Source organism: Bufo bufo, chromosome 9 (genome assembly GCF_905171765.1).
Source record: "Bufo bufo chromosome 9, aBufBuf1.1, whole genome shotgun sequence".
NCBI lineage: Eukaryota > Metazoa > Chordata > Amphibia > Anura > Bufonidae > Bufo > Bufo bufo.
In genome coordinates, this window is record NC_053397.1 from 1,564,668 (window position 1) to 1,582,340 (window position 17,673).

General features: G+C 52.4%; 2 protein-coding genes across 7 annotated transcripts in view; one reads left to right on the plus strand and one right to left on the minus strand.

Annotated features, from left to right (window-relative positions):
- EMC3 (ER membrane protein complex subunit 3) overlaps window positions 1-173 on the plus strand; it is a 71,213-nt gene extending 71,040 nt beyond the window's left edge. For all 4 annotated transcript variants that reach the window (XM_040406762.1, XM_040406763.1, XM_040406761.1 and 1 more), the window contains exon 9: window positions 13-173. In XM_040406762.1, coding sequence (XP_040262696.1) covers window positions 13-141 — 129 coding nt within the window. In that variant the 3' untranslated portion in view covers window positions 142-173. The remainder of the gene's footprint in view (window positions 1-12) is intronic.
- On the minus strand, window positions 142-5,402 carry LOC120978552. Of its 3 annotated transcripts, XR_005774116.1 has the most exons (4): window positions 2,053-5,402; window positions 1,745-1,912; window positions 713-1,468; window positions 142-572 (listed from the first exon to the last, which is right to left on the minus strand). XR_005774116.1 is itself a non-coding variant. In XM_040406759.1 (3 exons), exons 1-3 carry the CDS (start codon window positions 2,572-2,574, stop codon window positions 776-778), a joined length of 1,383 nt encoding a protein of 460 aa, XP_040262693.1. In that variant the 5' UTR covers window positions 2,575-5,402; the 3' UTR covers window positions 142-775. The 3 variants fall into 3 exon arrangements, 2 of the variants coding, with proteins under 2 accessions (XP_040262693.1, XP_040262694.1); XM_040406759.1 differs by having other exon boundaries at window positions 142-1,468; XM_040406760.1 differs by having other exon boundaries at window positions 142-1,468; window positions 1,745-5,402.
- Between the last annotated feature and the right edge of the window lie 12,271 nt (window positions 5,403-17,673).

The following is a 17,673-nucleotide window of genomic DNA, read 5'->3' on the forward strand; positions in this document are numbered from 1 at the left end:
CTGCATTCTCAGACGGAGTGGGAAGCGCTGGAGCTCACCGACCACCAGTGGGCACTGGACGACCTGGAGGACGAGCTCCTGGGGACCGACCTGAACTTCGAGGGAATGTTTAAGAGAGAGCTGCAGACCGCCATGTTCTGAGCCGCTGGTGTCCTCACTGGTGCGCGGCCTCTCTGGTTACACACAGGACCCTGTAGGTCGGCCATTCCTCACCTCACTACTGTTTACAATGTGGGCCAGATTAACCCTTCGTCTGCTGTGTAACCCTTCACTGTAGTGTCACCCTTCCGAGTATGTCATACATTTGGATCCAGGAGTGTTTGGACCGAGACCGAAGGCATCAAGATGTGACTGAAGCGGGGACTTTCATTTGTGGGGTTTTCAGAAACCGTGCGTTAACCCTTTAGGAATTCCAGCCATTTTACATATTGTCCCTGCACAGGATAAGATGAATGATTCCTAGATGCAGGAAGCTTGTAGTCAGCGGACAGTGAGGACATCTCAGATGCCTCCTTCATTTGCTGCTTGTGTAAGTCTGGAGGGAGCAGAATGGTCGGCCAGCAGCTTTCTTCCTTCTGCCCGATCTGGACACATACATGCTTGGCTGAGCGTGCATGTGTGTGGATCTGGTAGCAGCTTTCTTCTGCCCGATCTGGACACATACATTGTTGGCTGAGCGTGCATGTGTGTGGATCTGGTAGAAGCTTTCTACTGCCCGATCTGGACACATACATGTTTGGCTGAGCGTGCATGTGTGTGGATCTGGTAGCAGCTTTCATCTGCCCGATCTGGACACATACATGCTTGGCTGAGCGTGCATGTGTGTGGATCTGGTAGCAGCTTTCATCTGCTCGATCTGGACACATACATGCTTGGCTGAGCGTGCATGTGTGTGGATCTGGTAGCAGCTTTCATCTGCTCGATCTGGACACATACATGCTTGGCTGAGCGTGCATGTGTGTGGATCTGGTAGAAGCTTTCTTCTGCCCGATCTGGACACATACATGCTTGGCTGAGCGTGCATGTGTGTGGATCTGGTAGCAGCTTTCATCTGCTCGATCTGGACACATACATGCTTGGCTGAGCGTGCATGTGTGTGGATCTGGTAGCAGCTTTCATCTGCCCGATCTGGACACATACATGTTTGGCTGAGCGTGCATGTGTGTGGATCTGGTAGCAGCTTTCTTCTGCCCGATCTGGACGCATACATGCTTGGCTGAGCGTGCATGTGTGTGGATCTGGTAGCAGCTTTCTTCTGCCCGATCTGGACGCATACATGCTTGGCTGAGCGTGCATGTGTGTGGATCTGGTAGCAGCTTTCATCTGCTCGATCTGGACACATACATGCTTGGCTGAGCGTGCATGTGTGTGGATCTGGTAGCAGCTTTCTTCTGCCCGATCTGGACACATACATGCTTGGCTGAGCGTGCATGTGTGTGGATCTGGTAGAAGCTTTCTTCTGCCCGATCTGGACGCATACATGCTTGGCTGAGGGTGCATGTGTGTGGATCTGGTAGCAGCTTTCTTCCTTCTGCCCGTTCTGGACACATACATGCTTGGCTGAGCGTGCATGTGTGTGGATCTGGTAGCAGCTTTCTTCTGCCCGATCTGGACACATACATTGTTGGCTGAGCGTGCATGTGTGTGGATCTGGTAGAAGCTTTCTACTGCCCGATCTGGACGCATACATGCTTGGCTGAGCGTGCATGTGTGTGGATCTGGTAGCAGCTTTCATCTGCTCGATCTGGACACATACATGCTTGGCTGAGCGTGCATGTGTGTGGATCTGGTAGCAGCTTTCTTCTGCCCGATCTGGACACATACATGCTTGGCTGAGTGTGCATGTGTGTGGATCTGGTAGCAGCTTTCTTCTGCCCGATCTGGACACATACATGCTTGGCTGAGCGTGCATGTGTGTGGATCTGGTAGAAGCTTTCTTCTGCCCGATCTGGACGCATACATGCTTGGCTGAGGGTGCATGTGTGTGGATCTGGTAGCAGCTTTCTTCCTTCTGCCCGTTCTGGACACATACATGCTTGGCTGAGCGTGCATGTGTGTGGATCTGGTAGCAGCTTTCTTCTGCCCGATCTGGACACATACATGCTTGGCTGAGCGTGCATGTGTGTGGATCTGGTAGCAGCTTTCTTCTGCCCGATCTGGACACATACATTGTTGGCTGAGCGTGCATGTGTGTGGATCTGGTAGAAGCTTTCTACTGCCCGATCTGGACACATACATGTTTGGCTGAGCGTGCATGTGTGTGGATCTGGTAGCAGCTTTCTTCTGCCCGATCTGGACACATACATGCTTGGCTGAGCGTGCATGTGTGTGGATCTGGTAGCAGCTTTCATCTGCTCGATCTGGACACATACATGCTTGGCTGAGCGTGCATGTGTGTGGATCTGGTAGCAGCTTTCTACTGCCCGTTCTGGACACATACATGCTTGGCTGAGCGTGCATGTGTGTGGATCTGGTAGCAGCTTTCTTCTGCCCGTTCTGGACACATACATGCTTGGCTGAGCGTGCATGTGTGTGGATCTGGTAGAAGCTTTCTTCTGCCCGATCTGGACACATACATGCTTGGCTGAGCGTGCATGTGTGTGGATCTGGTAGCAGCTTTCATCTGCCCGATCTGGACACATACATGTTTGGCTGAGCGTGCATGTGTGTGGATCTGGTAGCAGCTTTCTTCTGCCCGATCTGGACGCATACATGCTTGGCTGAGCGTGCATGTGTGTGGATCTGGTAGCAGCTTTCATCTGCTCGATCTGGACACATACATGCTTGGCTGAGCGTGCATGTGTGTGTATCTGGTAGCAGCTTTCTTCTGCCCGATCTGGACACATACATGCTTGGCTGAGTGTGCATGTGTGTGGATCTGGTAGCAGCTTTCTTCTGCCCGATCTGGACGCATACATGCTTGGCTGAGGGTGCATGTGTGTGGATCTGGTAGAAGCTTTCTTCTGCCCGTTCTGGACACATACATGCTTGGCTGAGCGTGCATGTGTGTGGATCTGGTAGAAGCTTTCTTCTGCCCGTTCTGGACACATACATGCTTGGCTGAGCGTGCATGTGTGTGGATCTGGTAGCAGCTTTCATCTGCCCGATCTGGACACATACATGCTTGGCTGAGCGTGCATGTGTGTGGATCTGGTAGCAGCTTTCATCTGCTCGATCTGGACGCATACATGCTTGGCTGAGCGTGCATGTGTGTGGATCTGGTAGCAGCTTTCATCTGCTCGATCTGGACACATACATGCTTGGCTGAGTGTGCATGTGTGTGGATCTGGTAGCAGCTTTCATCTGCCCGATCTGGACACATACATGTTTGGCTGAGCGTGCATGTGTGTGGATCTGGTAGCAGCTTTCTTCTGCCCGATCTGGACGCATACATGCTTGGCTGAGCGTGCATGTGTGTGGATCTGGTAGCAGCTTTCATCTGCTCGATCTGGACACATACATGCTTGGCTGAGTGTGCATGTGTGTGGATCTGGTAGCAGCTTTCATCTGCCCGATCTGGACGCATACATGCTTGGCTGAGCGTGCATGTGTGTGGATCTGGTAGCAGCTTTCATCTGCCCGATCTGGACACATACATGCTTGGCTGAGTGTGCATGTGTGTGGATCTGGTAGCAGCTTTCATCTGCCCGATCTGGACACATACATGCTTGGCTGAGCGTGTATGTGTGTGGATCTGGTAGCAGCTTTTATCTGCCCGATCTGGACACATACATTGTTGGCTGAGCGTGCATGTGTGGGGATCTGGTAGCAGCTTTCTTCTGCCCGATCTGGACACATACATGTTTGGCTGAGCGTGCATGTGTGTGGATCTGGTAGCAGCTTTCTTCTGCCCGATCTGGACGCATACATGCTTGGCTGAGTGTGCATGTGTGTGGATCTGGTAGCAGCTTTCATCTGCCCGATCTGGACACATACATGCTTGGCTGAGCGTGCATGTGTGTGGATCTGGTAGCAGCTTTCATCTGCCCGATCTGGACACATACATGCTTGGCTGAGCATGCATGTGTGTGGATCTGGTAGCAGCTTTCATCTGCCCGATCTGGACACATACATTGTTGGCTGAGCGTGCATGTGTGTGGATCTGGTAGAAGCTTTCATCTGCCCGATCTGGACACATACATGCTTGGCTGAGCGTGCATGTGTGTGGATCTGGTAGCAGCTTTCATCTGCCCGATCTGGACACATACATTGTTGGCTGAGCGTGCATGTGTGTGGATCTGGTAGAAGCTTTCTTCTGCCCGATCTGGACGCATACATGCTTGGCTGAGCGTGCATGTGTGTGGATCTGGTAGCAGCTTTCTTCTGCCCGATCTGGACACATACATGCTTGGCTGAGCGTGCATGTGTGTGGATCTGGTAGCAGCTTTCTTCTGCCCGATCTGGACACATACATGCTTGGCTGAGTGTGCATGTGTGTGGATCTGGTAGCAGCTTTCTTCTGCCCGATCTGGACACATACATGCTTGGCTGAGCGTGCATGTGTGTGGATCTGGTAGAAGCTTTCTTCTGCCCGATCTGGACACATACATGTTTGGCTGAGCGTGCATGTGTGTGGATCTGGTAGCAGCTTTCTTCTGCCCGATCTGGACGCATACATGCTTGGCTGAGCGTGCATGTGTGTGGATCTGGTAGCAGCTTTCTTCTGCCCGATCTGGACACATACATGCTTGGCTGAGCGTGCATGTTTATTGGGAATATGAGAGAGTGCAGGTTGGCAGACCCTATTGATAGTTTGTATCTACAGAGAAAGCTCTGGATTTACATGGGCAAAGGCCTCTGGATTGTAGTTGGTGACACCCCGACCTCTCCGTGGCTTGGGGAGATCATTCCAAGGACAGAAGCCTGCAGTCCGCTCCTCTGTGACCTCTAGTGTTGCGGAGCCTCCTTATCTTGTACCCGATTTGGCTTCAAAGGTTTCTGTGGTCTCTTGGGAGGTTTACACTTTCCAGTTGACTTGCATTGACTCGTCTGTGGCCTGCTTATTGACCGCTCTGGACCCGTCTTCTGCTTGTTATGGGGTAAGTGGATGATGTGAAAAATTGCTGGAAATCCTAAACGGTTGTTGCGAGATTTGCTTTAGAAGCTCTGGAATTGAAGCTGAAAGTCTCCACTGATCACATCCAGGGCCTGGAGCGAGATGATGAGACTGCGTCCCTGTCCACATCCCCAGCCTTGGCTGGGGCCACATCCATTGCTGGTTTGTTACTCGGCCTCTGGCTGCTGACCGTGCTTTTAGTCCCATGTACCCGGGTGGTGGCGCGAACGTCCGGTCTGCAGGGACGTGTCGCCCTCTGTAGTCTCTTGCTGGTGCTCTTCACCCGATGTTTATCTCCAGTTTTTGTTACATTATTTATCTCTTTAACCTTATTAAATGTTTTATAATTAGCTTCCGCCTCGTCATGTGATACAATTAGCGGCCTCCGCCTCGTCATGTGATACAATTAGTGGCCTCCGCCTCGTCATGTGATACAATTAGCGGCCTCCGCCTCGTCATGTGATACAATTAGTGGCCTCCGCCTCGTCATGTGATACAATTAGCAGCCTCCGCCTCGTCTTGTGATACAATTAGTGGCCTCCGCCTCGTCATGTGATACAATTAGTGGCCTCCGCCTCGTCATGTGATATAATTAGCGGCCTCCGCCTCGTCATGTGATACAATTAGTGGCCTCCGCCTCGTCATGTGATACAATTAGCAGCCTCCGCCTCGTCTTGTGATATAATTAGCGGCCTTCGCCTCGTCATGTGATACAATTAGCAGCCTCCGCCTCGTCTTGTGATATAATTAGCGGCCTTCGCCTCGTCATGTTGTATAATTAGCGGCCTCCACCTTGTCATGTTATATAATTAGCGGCCTTCGCCTCGTCATGTTGTATAATTAGCGGCCTCCACCTTGTCATGTTATATAATTAGCAGCCTCCGCCTCGTCATGTTATATAATTAGCAGCCTCCGCCTCGTCATGTGATATAATTAGCGGCTTGGAGTCTGATTTCAGGTCGCAAAGGCCTTTTCAGAGATAAATGAGCTGTAGATGAATAAACCTCGATCCTCCTCCGCAGAGTAGTAGGCCTCAGCACTCTGGCCAGTGATTGAATGAGGCAGAGTAGTAGGCCTCAGCACTCTGGCAAGTGATTGGAAGAGGAGGAGTAGTAGGCCTCAGCAATCTGGCCAGTGATTGAATGAGGCAGAGTAGTAGGCCTCAGCAATCTGGCCAGTGATTGAATGAGGCAGAGTAGTAGGCCTCAGCACTCTGGCCAGTGATTGAAGGAGGCAGAGTAGTAGGCCTCAGCACTCTGGCCAGTGATTGAAGGAGGCAGAGTAGTAGGCCTCAGCACTCTGGCCAGTGATTGAATGAGGCAGAGTAGTAGGCCTCAGCACTCTGGCCAGTGATTGAATGAGGCAGAGTAGTAGGCCTTAGCACTCTGGCCAGTGATTGAATGAGGCAGAGTAGTAGGCCTCAGCAATCTGGCAAGTGATTGGAAGAGGCAGAGTAGTAGGCCTCAGCACTCTGGCCAGTGATTGAAGGAGGCAGAGTAGTAGGCCTCAGCAATCTGGCCAGTGATTGAATGAGGCAGAGTAGTAGGCCTCAGCAATCTGGCCAGTGATTGAATGAGGCAGAGTAGTAGGCCTCAGCACTCTGGCCAGTGATTGAAGGAGGCAGAGTAGTAGGCCTCAGCACTCTGGCCAGTGATTGAAGGAGGCAGAGTAGTAGGCCTCAGCACTCTGGCCAGTGATTGAATGAGGCAGAGTAGTAGGCCTCAGCACTCTGGCCAGTGATTGAAGGAGGCAGAGTAGTAGGCCTCAGCACTCTGGCCAGTGATTGAATGAGGCAGAGTAGTAGGCCTCAGCACTCTGGCCAGTGATTGAATGAGGCAGAGTAGTAGGCCTCAGCAATCTGGCAAGTGATTGGAAGAGGCAGAGTAGTAGGCCTTAGCACTCTGGCCAGTGATTGAAAGAGGCAGAGTAGTAGGCCTCAGCAATCTGGCAAGTGATTGGAAGAGGCAGAGTAGTAGGCCTCAGCACTCTGGCCAGTGATTGAAGGAGGCAGAGTAGTAGGCCTCAGCACTCTGGCCAGTGATTGAATGAGGCAGAGTAGTAGGCCTCAGCACTCTGGCCAGTGATTGAATGAGGCAGAGTAGTAGGCCTCAGCACTTTGGCCAGTGATTGAAGGAGGCAGAGTAGTAGGCCTCAGCACTCTGGCCAGTGATTGAATGAGGCAGAGTAGTAGGCCTCAGCACTCTGGCCAGTGATTGAATGAGGCAGAGTAGTAGGCCTTAGCACTCTGGCCAGTGATTGAATGAGGCAGAGTAGTAGGCCTCAGCAATCTGGCAAGTGATTGGAAGAGGCAGAGTAGTAGGCCTCAGCACTCTGGCCAGTGATTGAATGAGGCAGAGTAGTAGGCCTTAGCACTCTGGCCAGTGATTGAATGAGGCAGAGTAGTAGGCCTCAGCAATCTGGCAAGTGATTAGAAGAGGCAGAGTAGTAGGCCTCAGCACTCTGGCCAGTGATTGAATGAGGCAGAGTAGTAGGCCTCAGCACTCTGGCCAGTGATTGAATGAGGCAGAGTAGTAGGCCTTAGCACTCTGGCCAGTGATTGAATGAGGCAGAGTAGTAGGCCTCAGCAATCTGGCAAGTGATTGGAAGAGGCAGAGTAGTAGGCCTCAGCACTCTGGCCAGTGATTGAATGAGGCAGAGTAGTAGGCCTCAGCACTCTGGCCAGTGATTGAAGGAGGCAGAGTAGTAGGCCTTAGCAATCTGGCCAGTGATTGAATGAGGCAGAGTAGTAGGCCTCAGCACTCTGGCCAGTGATTGAATGAGGCAGAGTAGTAGGCCTCAGCACTCTGGCCAGTGATTGAATAAGGCAGAGTAGTAGGCCTCAGCACTCTGGCAAGTGATTGGAAGAGGAGGAGTAGTAGGCCTCAGCAATCTGGCCAGTGATTGAATGAGGCAGAGTAGTAGGCCTCAGCACTCTGGCCAGTGATTGAATGAGGCAGAGTAGTAGGCCTCAGCACTCTGGCCAGTGATTGAATGAGGCAGAGTAGTAGGCCTCAGCACTCTGGCCAGTGATGGAATGAGGCAGAGTAGTAGGCCTTAGCAATCTGGCCAGTGATTGAATGAGGCAGAGTAGTAGGCCTCAGCACTCTGGCCAGTGATTGAATGAGGCAGAGTAGTAGGCCTCAGCACTCTGGCCAGTGATTGAATGAGGCAGAGTAGTAGGCCTCAGCACTCTGGCCAGTGATTGAATGAGGCAGAGTAGTAGGCCTCAGCACTCTGGCCAGTGATTGAATGAGGCAGAGTAGTAGGCCTCAGCACTCTGGCCAGTGATTGAAGGAGGCAGAGTAGTAGGCCTCAGCACTCTGGCCAGTGATTGAATGAGGCAGAGTAGTAGGCCTTAGCAATCTGGCCAGTGATTGAATGAGGCAGAGTAGTAGGCCTCAGCACTCTGGCCAGTGATTGAATGAGGCAGAGTAGTAGGCCTCAGCAATCTGGCAAGTGATTGGAAGAGGCAGAGTAGTAGGCCTCAGCACTCTGGCCAGTGATTGAATGAGGCAGAGTAGTAGGCCTCAGCACTCTGGCCAGTGATTGAAGGAGGCAGAGTAGTAGGCCTTAGCAATCTGGCCAGTGATTGAATGAGGCAGAGTAGTAGGCCTCAGCACTCTGGCCAGTGATTGAATGAGGCAGAGTAGTAGGCCTCAGCACTCTGGCCAGTGATTGAATAAGGCAGAGTAGTAGGCCTCAGCACTCTGGCAAGTGATTGGAAGAGGAGGAGTAGTAGGCCTCAGCAATCTGGCCAGTGATTGAATGAGGCAGAGTAGTAGGCCTCAGCACTCTGGCCAGTGATTGAATGAGGCAGAGTAGTAGGCCTCAGCACTCTGGCCAGTGATTGAATGAGGCAGAGTAGTAGGCCTCAGCACTCTGGCCAGTGATTGAATGAGGCAGAGTAGTAGGCCTTAGCAATCTGGCCAGTGATTGAATGAGGCAGAGTAGTAGGCCTCAGCACTCTGGCCAGTGATTGAATGAGGCAGAGTAGTAGGCCTTAGCAATCTGGCCAGTGATTGAATGAGGCAGAGTAGTAGGCCTCAGCACTCTGGCCAGTGATTGAATGAGGCAGAGTAGTAGGCCTCAGCAATCTGGCAAGTGATTGGAAGAGGAGGAGTAGTAGGCCTCAGCAATCTGGCCAGTGATTGAATGAGGCAGAGTAGTAGGCCTCAGCACTCTGGCCAGTGATTGAATGAGGCAGAGTAGTAGGCCTCAGCACTCTGGCCAGTGATTGAATAAGGCAGAGTAGTAGGCCTCAGCACTCTGGCAAGTGATTGGAAGAGGAGGAGTAGTAGGCCTCAGCAATCTGGCCAGTGATTGAATGAGGCAGAGTAGTAGGCCTCAGCAATCTGGCAAGTGATTGAATGAGGCAGAGTAGTAGGCCTCAGCAATCTGGCAAGTGATTGGAAGAGGTGGAGTAGTAGGCCTCAGCAATCTGGCCAGTGTCACACTGCAGAATGACATTCAACAACAGGATGAAGAAACAATCTGCGGGGAGGCGGTGGTGGATCAGGGAACAGTCTGTATGGGTGCGGTGGTGGATCAGGGAACAGTCTGAGGGAGCGGTGGTGGATTAGGGAACAGTCTGCGAAGGGAACACTGGTGAGTTGGGAAAGTCTGTGAGGGAGCCGTGGTGGATCAGGGAACAGTCTGTAGAGAGAACAGTGGTGGATCAGGGAATAGTCTGTGTGGAAGCAGTAGTGGACCAGAGAACACTTTGCAGGGGCTGATGGTGGATCAGGGAACAGTCTGCAGGGGAGTAGTGGTGGATCATGTGAAGGAGTAGTGGTGGATCAGGAAACAGTCTGCGGGAGTGCGGTGGTGGATCAGAGAACATTCTGTAGGGGTGCGGTGGTGGATCAGGGAACAGTCTTCGGGGGTGGATCAGGGGACAATCTGTAGAGGTGCGGTGTTGGATCAGGGAACAGTCTGCGATGGTGGATCAGAGAACAGTCTGCTGGGATGTGGTGGTGGATCTGGGAACAGTCTGTAGGGGTGTGGTGGCGGATCAGGGAACAACCAGAGAACATTCTGCTGGGATGTGGTGGTGGATCTGGGAACAGTTTGCGGTGGTGTTGTGGTGGATCAGTGAACAATCTGTAGAGGTGCGTGGTGGATCAGGGAACAGTCTGCGGTGGTGGATCAGAGAACAGTCTGCAGGGGTGTGGTGGTGGATCTGGGAACAGTCTGCAGGGGTGTGGTGGTGGATCAGGGAACAATCTGTAGAGGTGCGGTGGTGGATCAGAGAACAGTTTGCGGTGGTGGATCAGTGAACAATCTGTAGAGGTGCGGTGGTGGATCAGGGAACAGTCTGCGGGAGTGCGGTGGTGGATCAGAGAACATTCTGTAGAGATGCGGTGGTGGATCAGGGAACAGTCTGCGGGGGTGGTTCAGGGGACAATCTGTAGAGGTGCGGTGGTGGATCAGGGAACAGTCTGCGGTGGTGGATCAGAGAACAGTCTGCTGGGATGTGGTGGTGGATCAGGGAACAGTCTGCAGGGGTGTGGTGGTGTATCAGGGAACAACCAGAGAACAGTCTGCTGGGATGTGGTGGTGGATCAGGGAACAGTCTGCGGTGGTGGATCAGGGGACAATCTGTAGAGGTGCAGTGTTGGATCAGGGAACAGTCTGCGGTGGTGGATCAGAGAACAGTCTGCTGGGATGTGGTGGTGGATCTGGGAACAGTCTGTAGGGGTGTGGTGGTGGATCAGGGAACAACCAGAGAACAGTCTGCTGGGATGTGGTGGTGGATCTGGGAACAGTTTGCGGTGGTGTTGTGGTGGATCAGTGAACAATCTGTAGAGGTGCGTGGTGGATCAGGGAACAGTCTGCGGTGGTGGATCAGAGAACAGTCTGCAGGGGTGTGGTGGTGGATCTGGGAACAGTCTGCAGGAGTGTGGTGGTGGATCAGTGAACAATCTGTAGAGGTGCGGTGGTGGATCAGAGAACAGTTTGCGGTGGTGGATCAGTGAACAATCTGTAGCGGTGCGGTGGTGGATCAGGGAACAGTCTGCGGGAGTGCGGTGGTGGATCAGAGAACATTCTGTAGAGATGCGGTGGTGGATCAGGGAACAGTCTGCGGGGGTGGATCAGGGGACAATCTGTAGCGGTGCGGTGGTGGATCAGGGAACAGTCTGCGGTGGTGGATCAGAGAACAGTCTGCTGGGATGTGGTGGTGGATCTGGGAACAGTCTGCAGGGGTGTGGTGGTGTATCAGGGAACAACCAGAGAACAGTCTGCTGGGATGTGGTGGTGGATCAGGGAACAGTCTGCGGTGGTGGATCAGGGGACAATCTGTAGAGGTGCAGTGTTGGATCAGGGAACAGTCTGCGGTGGTGGATCAGAGAACAGTCTGCTGAGATGTGGTGGTGGATCTGGGAACAGTCTGTAGGGGTGTGGTGGTGGATCAGGGAACAACCAGAGAACAGTCTGCTGGGATGTGGTGGTGGATCAGGGAACAGTCTGCGGTGGTGGATCAGGGGACAATCTGTAGAGGTGCAGTGTTGGATCAGGGAACAGTCTGCGGTGGTGGATCAGAGAACAGTCTGCTGAGATGTGGTGGTGGATCTGGGAACAGTCTGTAGGGGTGTGGTGGTGGATCAGGGAACAACCAGAGAACAGTCTGCTGGGATGTGGTGGTGGATCTGGGAACAGTTTGCGGTGGTGTTGTGGTGGATCAGTGAACAATCTGTAGAGGTGCGTGGTGGATCAGGGAACAATCTGTAGAGGTGCGGTGGTGGATCAGGGAACAGTCTGCAGGGGTGTGGTGGTGTATCAGGGAACAACCAGAGAACAGTCTGCTGGGATGTGGTGGTGGATCAAGAAACAGTCTGCGGTGGTGGATCAGAGAACAGTTTGCCGTGGTGTTGTGGTGGATCAGTGAACAATCTGTAGAGGTGCGGTGGTGGATCAGGGAACAGTCTGCGGGAGTGCTGTGGTGGATCAGGGAACAGTCTGCGGGAGTGCGGTGGTGGATCAGAGCATATTCTGTAGGGGTGCGGTGGTGGATCAGGGAACAGTGCGGGGGTGGATCAGGGGACAATCTGTAGAGGTGCGGTGGTGGATCAGAGAACAGTCTGCTGGGATGTGGTGGTGGATCTGGGAACAATCTGTAGAGGTGCGGTGGTGGATCAGGGAACAGTCTGCGGGAGTTCAGTGGTGGATCAGAGAACATTCTGTAGGGGTGCGGTGGTGGATCAGGGAACAGTCTGCGGGGGTGGATCAGGGAACAGTCTGCTGGGATGTGGTGGTGGATCTGGGAACAATCTGTAGAGGTGCGATGGTGGATCAGAGAACAGTTTGCGGTGGTGTTGTGGTGGATCAGTGAACAATCTAGAGGTGCGGTGGTGGATCAGGGAACAGTCTGCGGTGGTGGATCAGAGAACAGTCTGCGGGGGTGCGGTGGTGGATCAGAGAACAGTCTGCGGGGGTGCGGTGGTGGATCAGAGAACAGTCTGCGGTGGTGGATCAGAGAACAGTCTGCCGGGGTGCGGTGGTGAATCAGGGAAAAGGATGCGGTGGTGGATCAGAGAACAATCTGTAGAGGTGCGGTGGTGGATCAGGGAAAAGTCTGCAGGGTGCGGTGGTGGATCAGGGAAAAGTCTGCGGGGTGCGGTGGTGGATCAGGGAACAGGGTGCGGTGGTGGATCAGGGAACAGTCTGCGAGGGTGCGGTGGTGGATCAGGGAACAGAATGCCGGGGTGCGGTGGTGGATCAGGTAACAGTCTGCAGGGTGCAGTGATGGATCAGGGAACAGTCTGCGGGGTGTAGTGATGGATCAGGGAACAATCTGTAGAGGTGCGGTGGTGGATCAATGAACAGTCTGCGGTGGTGGATGAGAGAACAGTTTGCGGTGGTGTTGTGGTGGATCAGTGAACAATCTGTAGAGGTGCAGTGGTGGGATCAGTCTGCGGGAGTGCGGTGGTGGATCAGAGAACATTCTGTAGGGGTGCGGTGGTGGATCAGGGAACAGTCTGCGGGGGTGGATCAGGGGACAATCTGTAGAGGTGCGGTGGTGGATCAGAGAACAGTTTGCGGGGGTGTTGTGGATCAGTGAACAATCTAGAGGTGCGGTGGTGGATCAGGAAACAGTCTGCGGGGGTGCGGTGGTGGATCAGAGAACAGTCTGCGGTGGTGGATCAGAGAACAGTCTGCGGGGGTGCGGTGGTGGATCAGAGAACAATCTGTAGAGGTGCGGTGGTGGATCAGGGAAAAGTCTGCGGGGTGCGGTGGTGGATCAGGGAAAAGTCTGCGGGGTGCGGTGGTGGATCAGGGAACAGTCTGCAAGGGTGCGGTGGTGGATCAGGGAACAGAATGCCGGGGTGCGGTGGTGGATCAGGAAACAGTCTGTGGGGGTGCAATGGGGGATCAGGGAACAGTCTGTGGGGGTGTGATGGTGGATCAGGGAACAGTCTGCAGGGTGCAGTGATGGATCAGGGAACAGTCTGCGGGGTGCAGTGATGGATCAGGGAACAGTCTGCGGGGTGCGGTGGTGGATAACGGAACAGTCTTTGGGGGTGCGGTGGTGGATCTGGGAACAGTCTGCGAGGTAGATCAGGGAACAGTCTGTAGGGGTGCGGTGGTGGATCAGGGATTAGTGCAGGGGTGGATCAGGGGACTGTAACGGATCACCTTCCGTTAATGGACGCTTCCTAGCTTGCGCCGAGGTCCACAAGCACCGCACTGGACACCACAACCACCGCAGACTCCACAACCGCCGTAGCTTAACTGGAGCCGCGCCGTCTTCCTTCCACCCTGAATGAACCTCCAGCATTCAGGACCGTGTGGGAAAGATCTCTCCTCCAGGGAATATGCAGAGCATAGCAATCCCCAGTGTGATACAGCAATTCCCTCCAATAACGAGACAAGGCTACGTTTTGAGGGATCAAGAAGAACTAAACCCTTTATTGAGGGCACCCGCCCGTATTTATGCAGGTCCCCATCTGGTGTACACGCCCCTAGGGGACCAGAAGGAGGACTGCGACACAGGACAGACACGCAGCACCCAGGACACACAGACACAACACATCCCCACAATGCATCATGGTTTCCTCCTCTCTGCCCTGGAGACACCCGAAGAGCAATTCAATTATCTCTCAGGACAAAGGGAAATCACCAATACACATGTGGGAACAACAGGACAGGAATCCCCACCCAAACACACAATGTCACACCCTCACAGCAAACACAGACATTTAACATATTCCCAGATAGCTCAAGTCTGAGGGCATATCATTAGGTGAATGCCGCTCAGAGTACACAAATACAATAAAATTAGCTATCTGGGTGCCATTTTTTTAGTCCATACGGATGGGTCTGTCACAAATTCCAACCGCGTTCGGTCCTATTAACAGACCAGACATGCGGCATAGTTCTGTTACACTGTTCTTGAAGGGTAATATGTCCCGGGGCCATAGTCGTAGGGCAGGAGGCTAGCCATAAGTTTTCTACAATGCCCAGTGGCAAATGGCAGTTTGTCACACAATGGCAGGCAGACAATGTCATAGAGCAGCAGGAAATGCTAGCAGAATGCTTGGGTGTATAGGGAGAGGCATTACTAGTAGAAAGAGGGAGGTGCTCATGCCGCTCTACAGAGCACTAGTGAGACCTCATTTGGAGTATTGTGCTCAGTACTGGAGACCATATCTCCAGAAGGATATTGATACTTTGGAGAGAGTTCAGAGAAGAGCTACTAAACTGGTACATGGATTGCAGGATAAAACTTACCAGGAAAGATTAAAGGAACTTAACATGTATAGCTTGGAAGAAAGACGAGACAGAGGGGATATGATAGAAACTTTTAAATACATAAAGGGAATCAACAAAGTAAAAGAGGAGAGAATATTTAAAAGAAGAAAAACTGCTACAAGAGGACATAGTTTTAAATTAGAGGGGCAAAGGTTTAAAAGTAATATCAGGAAGTATTACTTTACTGAGAGAGTAGTGGATGCATGGAATAGCCTTCCTGCAGAAGTGGTAGCTGCAAATACAGTGGAGGAGTTTAAGCATGCATGGGATAGGCATAAGGCCATCCTTCATATAAGATAGGGCCAGGGGCTATCCATAGTATTTAGTATATTGGGCAGACTGGATGGGCCAAATGGTTCTTATCTGCCGACACATTCTATGTTTCTATGTTTCTATCTCCCCTTTGGGGGGAAGACTAACCAGGCACCTGACCTTCTGTCGGTCAGTGCCTCCGTTAGTCGATCCACCAACCCACAGTAACCAAATGCCCGAGTAGCCCACCCACAACAAACAGGTACAAGGGTGACCCACCCACAAGAAACAGTTACTGCACCTGGGTATTTTGCTGTGGGGATTTGAGAGAGGGCAGAGGCCGACTGCACTCTGCCCAGCTGCCAGCTCTTCTGCTGGGGTGCTGAGACCCTAGTCCGGCTCAGTAGCCAGAGGAACATGGGAGTCAGTAGGGGTTAACATCGCCTCTGTTAACCCTGAGGCCATGTTAGGAGTTAACTGGGGAGGGGAATTTGTACTTACCCCCTCCTCCTGTTGTCCTGGTGAGGGTAGTGGGGGATCTGGATAGGCTGTCCAGCATCCCGGTAGGTCAGGCGCAGAGACCACGGTCCCATCTGTGCCGTCTGGGCGATTGGTGTCTCCCCTTGTTATGGTAAGCTGCCGCTGGGGAGAGAGGGTGCTGCGCTCCTCTCCCTGAAACACAGGCTGCCGCTGGGGAGGAAGGACGACACCTTCAGCTCCCTGGGGTACACACTGCCGCTGGGGAGGGAAGGAGGGCACCTTCAGCTCCCTGTAACACACACTGCCGCTGGGAGGAAGGACGACACCTTCAGCTCCCTGGGGTTCACACTGCCGCTGGGGGGGAAGGACGACACCTTCGGCCCCCTGGGGTACACACTGCCGCTGGGGAGGCAGGAGGGCACCTTCAGCTCCCTGTAACACACACTGCCGCTGGGGAGGAAGGATGATACCGTCAGCTCCCTGGGGTTCACACTGCTGCTGGGGGGGAGGACGACACCTTCGGCCCCCTGGGGTACACACTGCCGCTGGGGAGGAAGGAGGGCACCTTCAGCTCCCTGTAAAACACACTGCCGCTGGGGAGGAAGGACGACACCTTCAGCTCCCTGGGGTTCACACTGCCGCTGGGGGGAAAGACGACACCTTCGGCCCCCTGTAACTCACGCTTTTGCTGGGGCGCAGGGACGGAATACTTCGCTATCTCTGCCCGATATTCTGCTTCCTTCTGCAGATAATATATATAGTAAACAGGGCACTCAAGGAAACCGTGACTGTGGCGAAACCAACCTCGCCACTGGGTTTTGGAGAGGACTGGCTGCTGGCCTCTTGCCCCTGTATTATGGGCCATATACTAACTTTTAAACCCCTGAACCTATTCAAGTGAATTTTGGATAGGTTTGTCCCCAAGTTATACTGTTTAAATTGATGTAAGTTATATGTATGGCCAATGTAAACTCACAAAGTTGTAACAATTTATAATAAGTCTAACTTGTCAGCTTGGGAGGAAAATGCTGGGTGTGTTTCTATTGTGCCATTGTCCCATTGTGTGTTTAAATGGTGATGTCTGTTCTGTTGTCCTCACATGTGTATTGGCGATCTCCCTTTGTCCTCAGAGATAATTGGATTGCTCCTCAGGTTGTCTCCGGGACAGAGAGGAGGAGACCATGATGCATTGTGGGGATATGTTGTCCTATGTCACAGTCTTCATTCTTGTCCTCTGGGGGCGTGAACGATTGGTTGCTGTTGTATCATTGTATGTGTTGTAAATTACTGATTGGTTATATTTCAAACCCCTGTGGGCAGTACTATGTTTGTGGTTTATGAATAAAAGAGGCTGTACGTGAAGTACAGTCAGTCCACTGCTTGACCCTCAACACGGAGCCTTGTCTCGTTATTGGGGGGATTCACTGTATGCTGTTAGAAGACCGATTGCCAGAAGTGTAAGCTAATCCCTGTTCGTCTGCTAGCAGCTATTCGTGAGGTTCCAGTTTGGAGTGCTATTTTGTATCCAGTTCGGTCGTTTGGTATTCTGCAAGTAGCTGTGCCTGTCTCTCAGAAAAGGGGCTTATCGCCTAAACGGATTTTAACCCCTTGTCTGCTGAAACGGACCGTTACAGTGACCATGTATTAGAAGCAATTATGAGCTTTATTAATAAAATATAGTTAATAAATAATGAATACCACTGAGGAAGGGGTTGGACCCCGAAACGCGTCTGGTGCTACACCCCATCTTTATACTGAGAGACCTACCTTACCAACGAATCGACCATAACCGAACAGAGAGTCGTCGCTAACCTCCTGATTGAATATTGCTACAAACATCAAAAGGCATATCTTGGGAGTGAGTACATCTGAAGACTATTGTGATAATATCGGACGAATATTTGGTCGACTCAAAGGTAATGGATTATATTCGCTTGCAAGCTATTCAGTAGCGAGTGCCGCTACCTACGTTGCTTCGGCGGGACGCCGCCAAGATAATTGTAAGACATATGACTGTGGTCTCGATAAAAAAACGAGCAGACTTATCGATAATAAGTTTTTTCGGATGTCCATAAGCATTGGACCGAAGATATATTGGATCGAATTATCGATTATATACTGGTTTGGCCAATCGA

Coding starts and splice junctions, on each gene's coding strand:
- LOC120978552 (XM_040406759.1), bottom strand. CDS start 2,574: ATGTGTCCAGATCGGGCAGAAGAAAGCTTCTACCAGATCCACACACAT. Junction 1,913..2,052: donor CTGCTACCAGATCCACACAC/ATGCACGCTCAG, acceptor AGATCCACACAC/ATGCACGCTCAGCCAAGCAT. Junction 1,469..1,744: donor CCAAGCATGTATGTGTCCAG/ATCGAGCAGATG, acceptor GTATGCGTCCAG/ATCGGGCAGAAGAAAGCTTC.